The following is a 12719-nucleotide window of genomic DNA, read 5'->3' as shown; positions in this document are numbered from 1 at the left end:
GAGGTGTTAAAGACAGATAGCTAATAGTCAATGTGCAGGGCAGAGTGATCAGATTAATTAGGAGTAATGAGTTAATGGGAAGAAATCAACTCTCTGACACAGTGGTGTCCAGAAAACAAAATCTCCCTCAATGTTGCAAAAACAAAGGAGCTGGATGTGGATTACAGAAGGAATGGTGACAGGCTAACCCCGACAGACATCAATGGATCGGGGGTTGAGAGGGTGAACAGCTTGAAGTTCCTCAGCATCCACGTCACCGAGGACCTCACGTGGTCTGTACACACCAGCTGTGTGGTGAAAAAGGCACAACAGCGCCTCTTTCATCTCAGACGGTTGAGGAAGTTTGGTATGGGCCCCCAAATCCCAAGAACTTTCTACAGGGCACAATTGAGACCATCTTGACTGGCTGCATCACTGCCTGGTATGGGAACTGTACTTCCCTTAACTTCCAACGATTCAGGACATCAACAAGGACAGGTGTGTAAAAAGGGCCCGTAGGATCACTGGGACCCAAGTCATCCCAACCACAATCTATTCCAACTGCTACCATCTGGGAATTGGTACCACAGCATAAAAGCCAGGACCAACAGGCTCCGGAACAGCTTCTTCCACCAGGCCATCGGACTGATGAACTCACGCTGATTTGAGTGTACTCTATATTACATTGACTGTTCTATTTATTATAAATTATTATAAATTACTATGATTGCACATTGCACATTTAGACGAAGACATAACATAAAGATTTTTACTCATGTATGTGAAAGATATAAGAAATAAAGTCAATTCAATTCTATTAATTAGCTTAGCAAAGCGTCATAGGCCAAATGACCTGCCCTGTGCTGTATTGTTCTATGTTCTAATAAAAAGCGTCTCTGGAGAGGAATGAAGAGATGACATTTCTTGAAGGGGTCTCAGCCTGAGACATTGACTCTTTATTCCTCTCCATTGATGCTGTCTGAACTACCAAATCCTCCAGGATTTGTGTGTGTTAACTCTGGATTTCCAGCTTTTGCAGGATCTCTTGTGCTTGTTCCACCTGGCATCGTTTTGTTATTCACAAACATTCACAAACGACTATTAAAACTTAAAAGATTTTAAAACACATTATTTTAAAATAATTAAAAACATTTAAGCTAACATATTTAAATCATATACTTACTCCTTCTTCCTATCTAATTTCTCCCTTTTGGTTGAACAGATTTGTTCTAGTTGGGCCAGGTTAACCTGTTGTGATTTTGGCTGGGAAATTTCCCAAGCTGTGCTGATATAAATCTACAGCAACCCTGTTGGAGTAAGTTTCCAACTTGGGGTTCACGGACCCCTCGTTTAATATTAGTCGCCATGACATTAATCAGGTTCGTAATCACTGCCTTAGAGGGTGCATCTTGGTAGAATAGACTCCTGCAGCTGATGCTCTGCTGAGTGGAAGGCCTCTTAAAATAGATGGTGAACCGCTGGGGCTCCAGCCAGATTCCTGTGGCACCCTAAGAATCACATTCTCTCTGCTGATACGAGGAAATCTGCAGATGCTGGAATTTCAGGCAACACACATAGAAGTTGCTGGTGAACGCAGCAGGCCAGGCAGCATCTCTAGGAAGAGGTACAGTCGACGTTTCGGGCCGAGACCGAGTTGCTGCGTTCACCAGCAACTTTCGTGTGTGTTGCTCTCTGCTGAGTCATATCTTTTGCCAGTTACTGTTCGGTGCACGAAAGTGTTAAGTAATCGGCACTGTATAAAGTATCAACACCACTGCATGGGAAGATAGTTCAGGAAATCAGCATCTATAACTATTTCGTGGATTCCGCACATTAAAAAAAACCATGACCATACAGGTTGGCATTGGTTAATCCCAGAGCCATAACTTCATCCGAGCACAAAAGGCCAATTAGTTCATTGGGATCATGCCACAGGCAATTTCGTCTATATTTCCCCATATTCTGCCTTCAAAAAAGAGCTTATTCATTAAAAAATTGAATCAGAATGAGTTGAAATTTGTCGTTTTTCAACAGTAGTACAGTGCAAAGAGATAACATTGCTATAAAATACAATTGCAAGGGAATAATGAAGTAGTGTTCACGGGTTCATGAACTGTTCAGAAATCTGCTGACGGAGGGGAAGATGTTGTTTCTCAATTGTTGAGTGTGGGTCTTCAGTTTCCTACTCCTCCTCCCAGTGGATTCTGATTTCTTACAAAATGCGATTAAGATCACCACCACTGTGTTATGATAAAGTGCCCTCACATCCCTTGTCTTTTAAAGGGAAAGGAAATCCCAGCCCCTTCACGTCAGAAACAATCTAGCAAATCTACAGCTCCCGCTCCGGTCCATAATGTCCTTCGGAAAGCGTTGTGAATTTGTGATCAATGTTAGGTGATAGCTACGTTCCATAACCTTCCCATTTATATATTCCCCGCTTCTCGTTATGAAGCCCTTGGATGCCAGATGCTTTGTAAATAACATGACATGTTTATTTAAATCTTTACTTGTTTCTGCACCCTCTGTAAACTTGGATTAGATTTTGTGTATTGATGGGACTAAGTGACCCCATTTATTTCAGTCCGAATGGAAAAGACAAAGTAGGATTCAAAGAACGGCGGCATCTTCAAACAAACCGCAGTCTTTGTGGTCAGGTTTACCTTACTGCTAAAATATCATCAGCGATGATGGGCTCTTTTAAGGATTAGCGGCAACCCAACAATACTGTAAATGATTTGTAAATAGTATAATTTGCATGTGTGAGTGGTTTACTGTTTTCCTCCCCGTTCACAAGGCTTTGATCACAGTCAACCGATCGGAACAGCCGCAAACCGAACCATTTTTATTCACACTTCAGCGCCAGACTTCAGGCGCCCGTCTGTGTGCAGGTACAGCAACGATGTGAAATGGAAGGCACATTTATTAGTTTAAAATTCAGCTTTTGTTACAACTGGCCACAAATTGCTATCTTCTTCCGGCATTTACCATCTAATGGTGCGCTTGGAGGTGCAAAGCCTCAGGTTTCGTGAACGCTGTTGTTGGCAAAGAAATTGGCGCGTACGGTTCGTTCGAGTGAATTGACTCTCAGCACCACCTCTCCCTCCCATAACCACTATTAGTGATGCTGGGATAACGTGGACGTTCAGAACAAATTCCTACAACTCAGAAGGGGGGAGGGAGGTCTGTGAATTGATCTCGAGGATCGACACTTGTTTTTGAATTGTGAAAACAAAGAATCGGTAAATTCAGGTGTCTGTGGAAGTTATTGGACGGTTTGAAAGGAGGATCCAACAGCAGCCTGGTCAATTCTGGGTGTGAATAATTGAGCGCGAATGTAGGGGAAACAAAATTTACTTCAGAGTTTAGGTGAATGAGGCAATTCGCTGTCTGTACAGCGACATATTGTCGCGAGTGATAATTTACACTCCTCCCTGAAACTTCATGCCAGAGACCTTAGCCGATTTCAGTTATGTTATTGCTGCTCGTGGGAATTTAATTGAGAACATTAACTACATTGCCAACATACACGAAATGCAAGAGGAACTCAGCAGGCCAGGCAGTGACTATGGAAAAAAGTAAACATTTGCACCACCCCCACTTCCCTCTCACCTCATTCGCTTACCTGCCACTCACCTCCCTCTAGTGCTCCTCTTTCTTCCCTTTCTTTCATATTCTGCCTTCTATCAGATTTCCCCTTCCCCAGCCCTGTCTTTCAGCTTCCCAGCTCTTCACCCTTCTCCTGGTTTCACCTGTCATGTCACCTTGTACTTCTTCCTCCCCTCCCCTCCCCGACTTCTTGCTTTAACTTCTCATTCCCCCCCCCCCCGTTCTGATGAAGGGTCTTGGTCCAAAACGTTGACTCTTTGTTCTTTTCTATAGAAGTTGCCTGGCAAGCTCCTCCATCATTTTATGTACCTTGCTTCCATTTCCAGCACCTGCAGATTTTCTCCTATTGGAACCTGCATTGATACTTGTAGGGGATACATCTACAAGTGAAAATCTCCTTTAATCTGAACCATTTATGTAAATAATAAGCTAATTCCAATATTAACTGTGATTAAAGCATCAAGGTATTAGAACATAAGGCATAGCAGCAGGAGTAAGTCTTGCATTCAAGTTCTGGCTGATAACCCTCAGTGCTATATTCCCCTACTACACCAAGTGCAATGGTTTTCTGGCAGTTGGAATTTAACTCAAACGCGTGTAAAATGGTACATTTTAGGGATTTCACTCAGACCAAAGCATACATGTTGAATGCCAGGGAGACCTTACATATTTTTCTGAAGGTTGTTACAAGTTAGACAAGAGTGCTGAGGATGATGTATATATCAGAATCAGATTTATTATCACCGGCATGTGTCATGAAAATTGCTAATTTAGCAGCAGCAGTTCAATGCAATACATAATGTAGAATAAAATATGTAACAGTATATTGAATAGGTTAAAAATCATGCAAAATCAGAAACAATACATATTTTAAAAAGTGAGGTAGTGTTCATGGGTTCAATGTCCATTGCGGAATCGGATGGCAGAGGGGAAGAAGCTGTTCCTGAATCGCTGTGTGTGCGCCATCAGGCTTCTGTACCTCCTACCTGATGCTAACAGTGAGAAAAGGGCATGCCCTGGATGCTGGAGGTCCTTAATAATTGACACTGACTTTTTAAAAAATGTACACTGCCCCCTGAAGATGTCCTGCATACTTTGTAGGCTAGTACCCAAGATGGAGCTGGCTAACTTTACAACCCTCTGCAACTTCTTTTGGTCATGTGCAGTAGCCTTTACTAGTGATCCAGCCTGTCAGAATGCTCTCCATGGTGCATTTATAGAAGTTTTTGAGTTTATTTGTTGACATACTAAATCTCTTCAGTGGTTAAGACACTGAGTACAGAAGTTGGGGTGGCATGGTATGAAATATATTTTAGGCCATATCTTGGAGGCTTCAGGTAGTCACACTACAAAAAAAAAATCTGACTAGGGAGGGTGCAAAAAAGATTCCCAGGAATGTTGCCTGGATTGGAGGATTTTAATTAGGACGAGAGATGGAATAGGTTAGTACTCTTTTCCTTGGAGTGAAAGAAGCTGGGGGGGGGGAAAGAAGAGCGAAGTGAAGCATTGCATGTTGAGATTTTTTAAATTATGAGGGACATAGATGGGGTAGATAGTCTCCCCCCCCCAAAAAAAAATGCAGGAGAGTCTAAAACTGGACAGAATAGGTTTTTAAGATGAGAGGCAAAAGACTTGAATGGGATTTGAAGAGCAAGAGGTTGGAACAAGATGCAAAGAGTTTTTAGTGCAGGTGCAATTACAATATTTAAAAGACATCAGGCCTGGTACATAGTCAGGGAAAATTAGAAGTATATGGGCCAAACAGACAAACTGGACTAATTGCAAATTAACAGGCAAGCACTGGACTAACCACACCTTTTTTAATTCCACCCCACCCCCACTAAGAATTAGACTTACCAATTCCTTTAAATGGGACAAGTGTAGTGTAGTGATCAATGCTGGAAATTACTGCTCCTTTTGAAATACATTAGTGATTTGGATTTTGGAATACAAGGTATAGAACAGATTTTTGATGTTTCCTGATGGCATAAAATACAAGAAATGAAGTGAGCTGACAAAATAGAATTTAGGAGGGCAGAGGAAAATTTATAGCGGAAGAAATTTAATGTAGAAAAAATTAAGTGAAGAATGAGACGAAGCAATGTAAAGTGGCCAATTTTCAAGTGGCTACCAGAATAAAAAGTTATGAAGTGTGTATGTCAATCTTTGAATATAAATGGAATACTTGGCATTATAAGTGGAGATAAAGACTTAGAGAAAGAACATTATACCAACTGTTATGAAACACCAGTCAGAACTCAGTTTAATTGTGGTCAAAGGTCACATATACAAAGATAATTACAATATACTTTTATTTGTAATACTTCCTTGGATGATTGTATCTTCCAGTGTAAATAATGTTAACTACTGCTGTAATTACTGATGAAAAAGCTGACAAAAAAGATACTTTTCCTGAATTATACTGAGGTATAGTTCTTAGATGAAGATAGCAGTATAGGTGTGCAAGGCACAAATGACTTGTCTGTGCTTTCCACCCCAACTGTTGTGCAGTGACAGTAATGGTGAAAATAATAGGAGAAATCTCTCCTTTGCAGAAACAATTACAATTGATTTCTACAGACAGGTTCGCAGGGTGCCATGAAGAAATTGAAAGGCCAAAAATGTTAAGAGTCGATTAAACTAGTTAAAGCAAACCACTGAGAAATAGCTCCAAATATTATCCCTTATGGATGATATCGTGATCTGTTTTAGGAAAGAGGTAGATACTTACAGCTTCCAATGTATTAAGATAGTTTGAAAAGCTGTACATTGAAAAGTATTACATATTTCAATAAAGGGAACTGTGCATCAAAACAGTAAAATCCATCCTTCAACGCAACAATCCAATTTAGATTAGTTTATACACAGCTGGCTCCTGTTGAGATTATTGTGATCCATTGCAGGTTACTACATACAGTTCCAAAAAAGTCTATAAATTTGAAAAAATAAATATATTATAATCACACAATAAAAGAACGTTCACAGCTATTTTCAGGTGTGCAATATATTGCCATAGATTTAATCTTAGATAATGAGGTGTGGGTGCAGTTGACTAGTAGTGACCTGAGGTCCGAGGTAGATTTGGCTGGTAGTCAAGGCGCTGCAAGCTGTGATTAGAGATAGAAGTGTGGGTGGGAAGAGGTCCAAATTCAGGGTAATGAGGGAAAAAGCTGGAATCTACCACATAAGGAAAGCTATGCCTATGAACAGAATGATATGGATGGGAGAAATACTGAAGAAACAGTCTGGACTTGAGCGCCTCAGCCTGAGCAGCTTGAAGCTGCTGCTTGAGTTTCATCCGACGATTCTGAAACCACGTTTTGACCTATAAGAATGTAAAAGGCAGATTATTAATAAATCACTAGAGTTTACCTCCATTTTAAACATGAGCATAAATTACAAGTTTTCTGTCCCCATGCCTTCCAATCTGTCTTACAGTGTAGATCACATGACTGAATATTGTGGGCATTTGCTTTGTCACACACTTCCTAGAATATTAATATGCTACCAGAAAACTTACTTCCCCCCCCCATCTTTTTCCTGCAAATGTTGATGTATTTAGAAATGAATCAAAGTTACCCAAATCCTCTGCTAATTCAATGAAGTTGTCACTATATCCTGTGCAAGTGTGGTTAGTCAATTTCACCATGCCACTGAACTTTTGGAAGTATGCAAAAGAGTGCTATTTTATCAAACTCTACACACCTGAGCATTGTAGATTCAAGAACAACATTAGAAGAGATCAGATCTTATCTTCATCATAAAACAGGGATCTATGATCATCACTACATCAATCAAATCGACTACCTTTTAAACCACCATGTTAAACTGATATGATTGCATTAAGAATTTCTCAGTGACTAGCTCTTAATTCCTTGATTACCAACTCCTGCATCTTGCCAACTGGCTGACTTTTCTGCTCAAGGAAGAAAGACAAAAAGTAATGTAGTCATGTTTTGAAAATTCTCAGTCAATGGTTCTACCACCTCTGTAGCTGCTCCCTTGACAACCCTTGCATGCAAGTTATTATGACCCGGCAACTTCTCTGCCTTTAGTACTACTTATTTTCCAACACCTTGCCTCTTGTGATAGTGACTGTTACAAGTTTTACCACAAAATTGGAAATTAGCACCACCAGAAATCTTTGGGATGTTTGCAGTGTCCTGCACTGTGAACACAAATGCAAAGCATTGATCTACCTTTTTTTAAAAAAAGTTTCCTCTTTTCCCCATCTCACTCTCTAGAGGTCCCATACTTAATCCAGCTACCCTCCTCTTTACATCTCCACAAAACCTCTTGTTATTTGGTTTGAACTTGCTTCACAGCTCTAAAATGTCCATCCTTCTTAGCTAAAATTCAATCTCTTCTTGTTGGTTCTTGTAAAAGTCCCAATTCATGAATTGATAACAGCTCTTACCACATCAGGGCTCGTTTCAGATTGAATTAATTCAGAATAGTACAGTTTAAAAATTCTCTCAGAATATTTGCAGATTTCCTAAATATACTAACTTGATGGGTTAGAGGAATTTGCATTTGGTATCACAGCAAAATGTCCTAACATGCATTACATAATAAAGGAGTTGACATTAAGCCACCTAATACTAAAGCCAATTAAGTCAAAGAGATCAATTTCCAAGAGGGTGAGATTACAGTGGAAGAGGGTGTTGGAAAAATAATTCAGAACTAAGTGATAAACATGTGGATTAGTAAAAAAAATGTGCAAGTAGCCAGTAGGGGACTTAGAGGATTGTTGAAATGGAGAAGAACATAGAGATGGGGAGGAACATAGTGCTGGAGGGATTGGTGCTGGGATGGGGGTAAAGGGAAATGTGGAGTTTTTGTATGGTGGAGATGCAGATGTAAAAGTAGGATTGTGGGAATCATGATCAATATAGCTCAATTCACAGAGGCAGTGATTGAGTAGGAAGTGCCAATTAGGATTAGATGATTTCAGGATTACAGATGTTACAAATGTATGATTTAGTCAAGTTGCATGTGCAGAGAATAGTATGGTGGATACAGCAGAACATGGACAAATGTAAAGTTACTCACTTTTGTAGGAAAACAGAAAGGCAGAGTATTATTTAGTTGGTGAAAAGATTCTCTACCATTGAATGTGGAGGCCAACATACTGAATCTGTTAAAGGAGACAGAAGGACATCTAGGCACAAGAGACAAAAAGAGTATGGGGAGAACACCAGAATATGGTATTGAAATTAGAGAGCAGTTGTGATCATATTGAATAGTGGAGAAGGCTTGAAAGGCTGAATGGCCCATTCCTACTTCTGTTTCACTAGGGTGCCAGGAGAACAACAGAAGAGTTAAATGTACAGGAAACTGTAGGAAATGTTTTATCAGCAGATGAACCAAAGCACAGCTGGGTGACCTTAAGGCCAGAGATGATAGGGACTAAAAACTTAACTCAGGGTCAAATACAACAGCAATCCATATAACATAATACAAGGCTATTGGCATAATTATGAAAATTATATACAGTGTTTACTAGATTCTTTTATTGAAAGTATAACCTTTACTACTTTATCTAATTTATAATGGACTTCACTTTGCAGTTAAAGTGGTGTTTTAATTCTAATTTTGTTGTTACTTGAAAAAAGTTCATTGTTTTTCTTGTGAATGCTGCTTATATGCTGTTGCAAGTAAACTTTTCCCTGCAGCTGTGTATACATATAACTTTTGCATAGACAATAAACTTGACTAACATTGAAATCCATGGCTATGCAAGTACTGTTGGAAATAATTCAGTCTATATAGCTGGTGTGTGGGCACGTGGCCAAGTGGTTAAGGCATTAGACTAGCGACCTGAAGGTCGTGAGTTCGAGCCCCAGACTAGGCAACGTGCTGTGTCCTTGAGCAAGGCACTTAATCCCACATTGATCTGCGACGACACTGGTGCCAAGTTGTATGGATCCTAATGCCCTTCCCTTGGACAACATTGGTGTCGTGGAGAGGAGAGACTTGCAGCATGGGCAACTGCTGGTCTTCCATACAACCTTGCCCAGGCCTGCGCCCTGGAGAGTGAAGACTTTCCAGGCGCAGATCCATGGTCTTGCAAGACTAACGGATGCCTTAAAAAAATATAGCTGGTGGACACTGTCTGCTAATACTCTAATCGGCAACAATTTAGCAGAAAATATTCCATCCATTTTGATTACAACTTTACAAATGGATGCCTTGCTTTTTAAGAAAAAAATGAAGTCAGATCATGTTAAAACATTTCCCATAGTATGTTTATGAAATTGAAGACTTGGAATGAAGATGGAAAAATGTCAGGATATAATTGGAAATGAAAGGTTTTGTTGATGGAAGCATTTGGGTGGTAGCAGGATTGTGACTTCTCAGACATACCATATTTTGATTTTATTGCAATAAAGTCAAAATTCATTTGAATGTGGCTGTATTTGAAAGTATGAAGAATCTCATTCTCCAGAGAGTAGGGACAGCAGTAACAATTTACCCTTTAATGGCACCTTTAAATCAGCAAAGACCCAAAGCAATCAGCTGGAATAAAAAGCAAAATAGTCCCATATTAACACAGATGAAGTGTTCATTCTTTCTTCCTTTCAAAGATGAAAGGGATTGGGAGATTTTGGGAAGCAGTTCCAGAATTCATGGATTTTATTAGGGAGGTCAGGATCAAGGAGTATTTATAATAGAAACTGTGCGAAAAGAGAAAATTAGATTGAATTAAGGAGCCCAGGGATATGGGATTGGTGTTGCACCAAAAAGGAAAATGCAGGTGGTCAGGATTTTTTTTTCCTGTAATTGATTAAATCAAAAATTCACAAAGTAGATTTCTTGGTTGTACATTACCATCCTGGCAATGGCATTATTTTAAAATATCAACAAAAAGTTTCACCTGCCATCTTGCATTCCTTATCATCTCCCCCACCCTCACCTTCTTATTCTGGCTCCTCCCTTTCTTTCCAGTCCTGATTATAGGGTCATGGATGCTGCCTGACTTGCTCAGTTCCTCCAGCATTTTGTGCGTTGCTCTAGATTTTCAGCATCTGCAGAATCTCACTGTTTATGATTTTGTACGTTTTCTTGGATACCTGCACAATATTTCCCAAACAAGTTAAAACTGGCCATGTAATGCAGTAAAATGACTGTCCTTCAAGACAAGTCACATTTCTGCACCGCAATTACAAGAACTGACTAAGCCTGCAATGCTGGGACAGGACGTGCAAGCTGGCAGCACAGACCCGGAAGACAAGAGCCCTGGACTCACCTGCGTCTCTGATAGGCGGAGCTCCCCTGCCAGGCTCCTCCTCACAAAGGTGCCCGGATACTGCTGGCGCTCGAAACTAGACTCGAGCATGCGCACTTGCTCCGCGGTGAAGATGGTCCGAAGGCGCCGGCGGTCCGTCCACTCCCCGCTCCCGGACCCGGAGGGGTCGGTGTCTGCGGCTCCGGAGGCGATGCTGTTGTTGCAAGCGGCCCGAGCTGCGGGACACAAACAGAGACACTACTTACAGGGCCAACTCGCAGCCTGGCGCTTGTAGTCGGTCTCTGCACCGGATCGGAAAGAGGTGCAGAAAGTTGGAAACTCAGCCAGCTCGATCATGGGCATTAGCCTCCCCAGCATCCAGGACACCTCGATGCCTCAAAATGCGGTAGCAATAATTAAGGGCCCCTATCACCCAAGGCATACCCTCATCTCATTGCTACCGTTAAGATGGTACAGGAGCCTGAAGACACGCACTCAACGTTTCAACAGCCGCCCCCCCCATCAGATTTCTGACTGGACAATGAACACTGGCTCAGTATTTTTCCTTTTTTCCCTAAATTTAAAAATTTATTTATCGTAGTTTATGTTACTGCGTATGTAATGTATTACTGCCGCAAAACAAATTTCATGACATATGCCTGTGATATTAAACCCGAGACTGAAAAAGTTATGCCCCTTGAAAGCAGCTGCAACAAAATGAACAAACGCAACTAAATCGCGTACTCCATCCTGCCATCAATTAGTAACTGAGAAGGGATAACTAGGCATAGCATTGAGCCGGGCAAGACGCTTCGAAAAATGAACGGGCGTTTTTAACCGGGAAAAACAAGGTATTTTATGCCGTCCCCATATTCACTTACCTCGTATTGCCAGAGATCGCTGCTGGGATTTGGTCCCCTGGTTATTACTGGCTAGTGACCTCCCGCTTTCTTCAGAAGATCTCGCCGTGACTTTCCCATGTGACCTCTCAGTCGCGCAGAAATCACCCTGTCCCGCCACCTGGCCACTTCGAAACACTTTGCCATACTCATCCCGACTCTTTTTGCTGTTCTGACTGCTTTGAGCAAGCCACTCCACTGAAAATGCAGCTTCCAGCATCTTTAGAACAAAAAAGAAGCACTCCTTTCGAATGCCCGGGTATTTATGGGACATTTCCTCACATTGATTGAATAAATGTGCTCGGACATCAAAGCAAAAATTCCAATAAACAAGTGCTTGACTCATCGGCCCCTTGTAACATCCGACAAAAGAGGCATGAATATACGACGTGATAAATGGAGGATATCGAGATGTGGCGCCAAGTTCAACTAGAAATAAAATAACATTATCAATACAACGATAAGTGTTAGTAATGAATTAACTTCAGAGTAAATACTGCGTCCTTGCCAAGCGATAGATCCAACCACGTCATGATAAACGGTGATATTATCTGACAAAGCCATCTACAGCAATAGACTAAACGACACTCAGGATTCAAATAGGCAGAGGCAATTGGTAAATCACATCAAGCTGTTCGATGTAGCATATTTGCATCAGTTAACTTCATTTAATATGCAGACACCTGTCATTGCTCTTCCCCCAAATCATTCATTGGTCTTTTATCTTGGATGAAAGTGATGCATCTCAGGATCAGTGAGCGTAATTGACTCTGGTGTCAGAGCATTAAGTATGCTGGTGTACTGGCTTCAGTTCGATAATGTGCTGTTGGAGGCATTTACAGTCCTCATCCAATTTGCGTCAATGGTGCAAGCAAATGTATCCTACTAAACTATATTATCATTTTAAATTGGTAACTGGGCCACCCCTCCCCAATCCATTATCATTTCTTGTCAGAGTCACCTTTTACGTACACAGATACCCTGCGTCTAGCGTTACTTTATATAAA

At 41.0% G+C, this 12719-nt stretch overlaps 1 protein-coding gene across 1 annotated transcript; it reads right to left on the bottom strand.

Annotated features, from left to right (window-relative positions):
- Window positions 1-6637: 6637 nt before the first annotated feature.
- LOC134359136 (homeobox protein vex1-like) lies at window positions 6638-12175 on the bottom strand (the record flags this gene model as incomplete). Its single annotated transcript, XM_063072100.1, is given in 5 exon segments — window positions 6638-6910; window positions 10835-11049; window positions 11695-11949; window positions 11952-12000; window positions 12002-12175. Coding segments are annotated over 5 exon segments (966 nt in total), but the record flags the coding sequence as incomplete, so codon positions are not given.
- Between the last annotated feature and the right edge of the window lie 544 nt (window positions 12176-12719).

This window comes from Mobula hypostoma, chromosome 19 (genome assembly GCF_963921235.1).
Source record: "Mobula hypostoma chromosome 19, sMobHyp1.1, whole genome shotgun sequence".
NCBI classification, from domain to species: domain Eukaryota; kingdom Metazoa; phylum Chordata; class Chondrichthyes; order Myliobatiformes; family Myliobatidae; genus Mobula; species Mobula hypostoma.
Note: the sequence above shows the minus strand (reverse complement) of the source record. Positions and strands in the feature narration are given on the sequence as shown.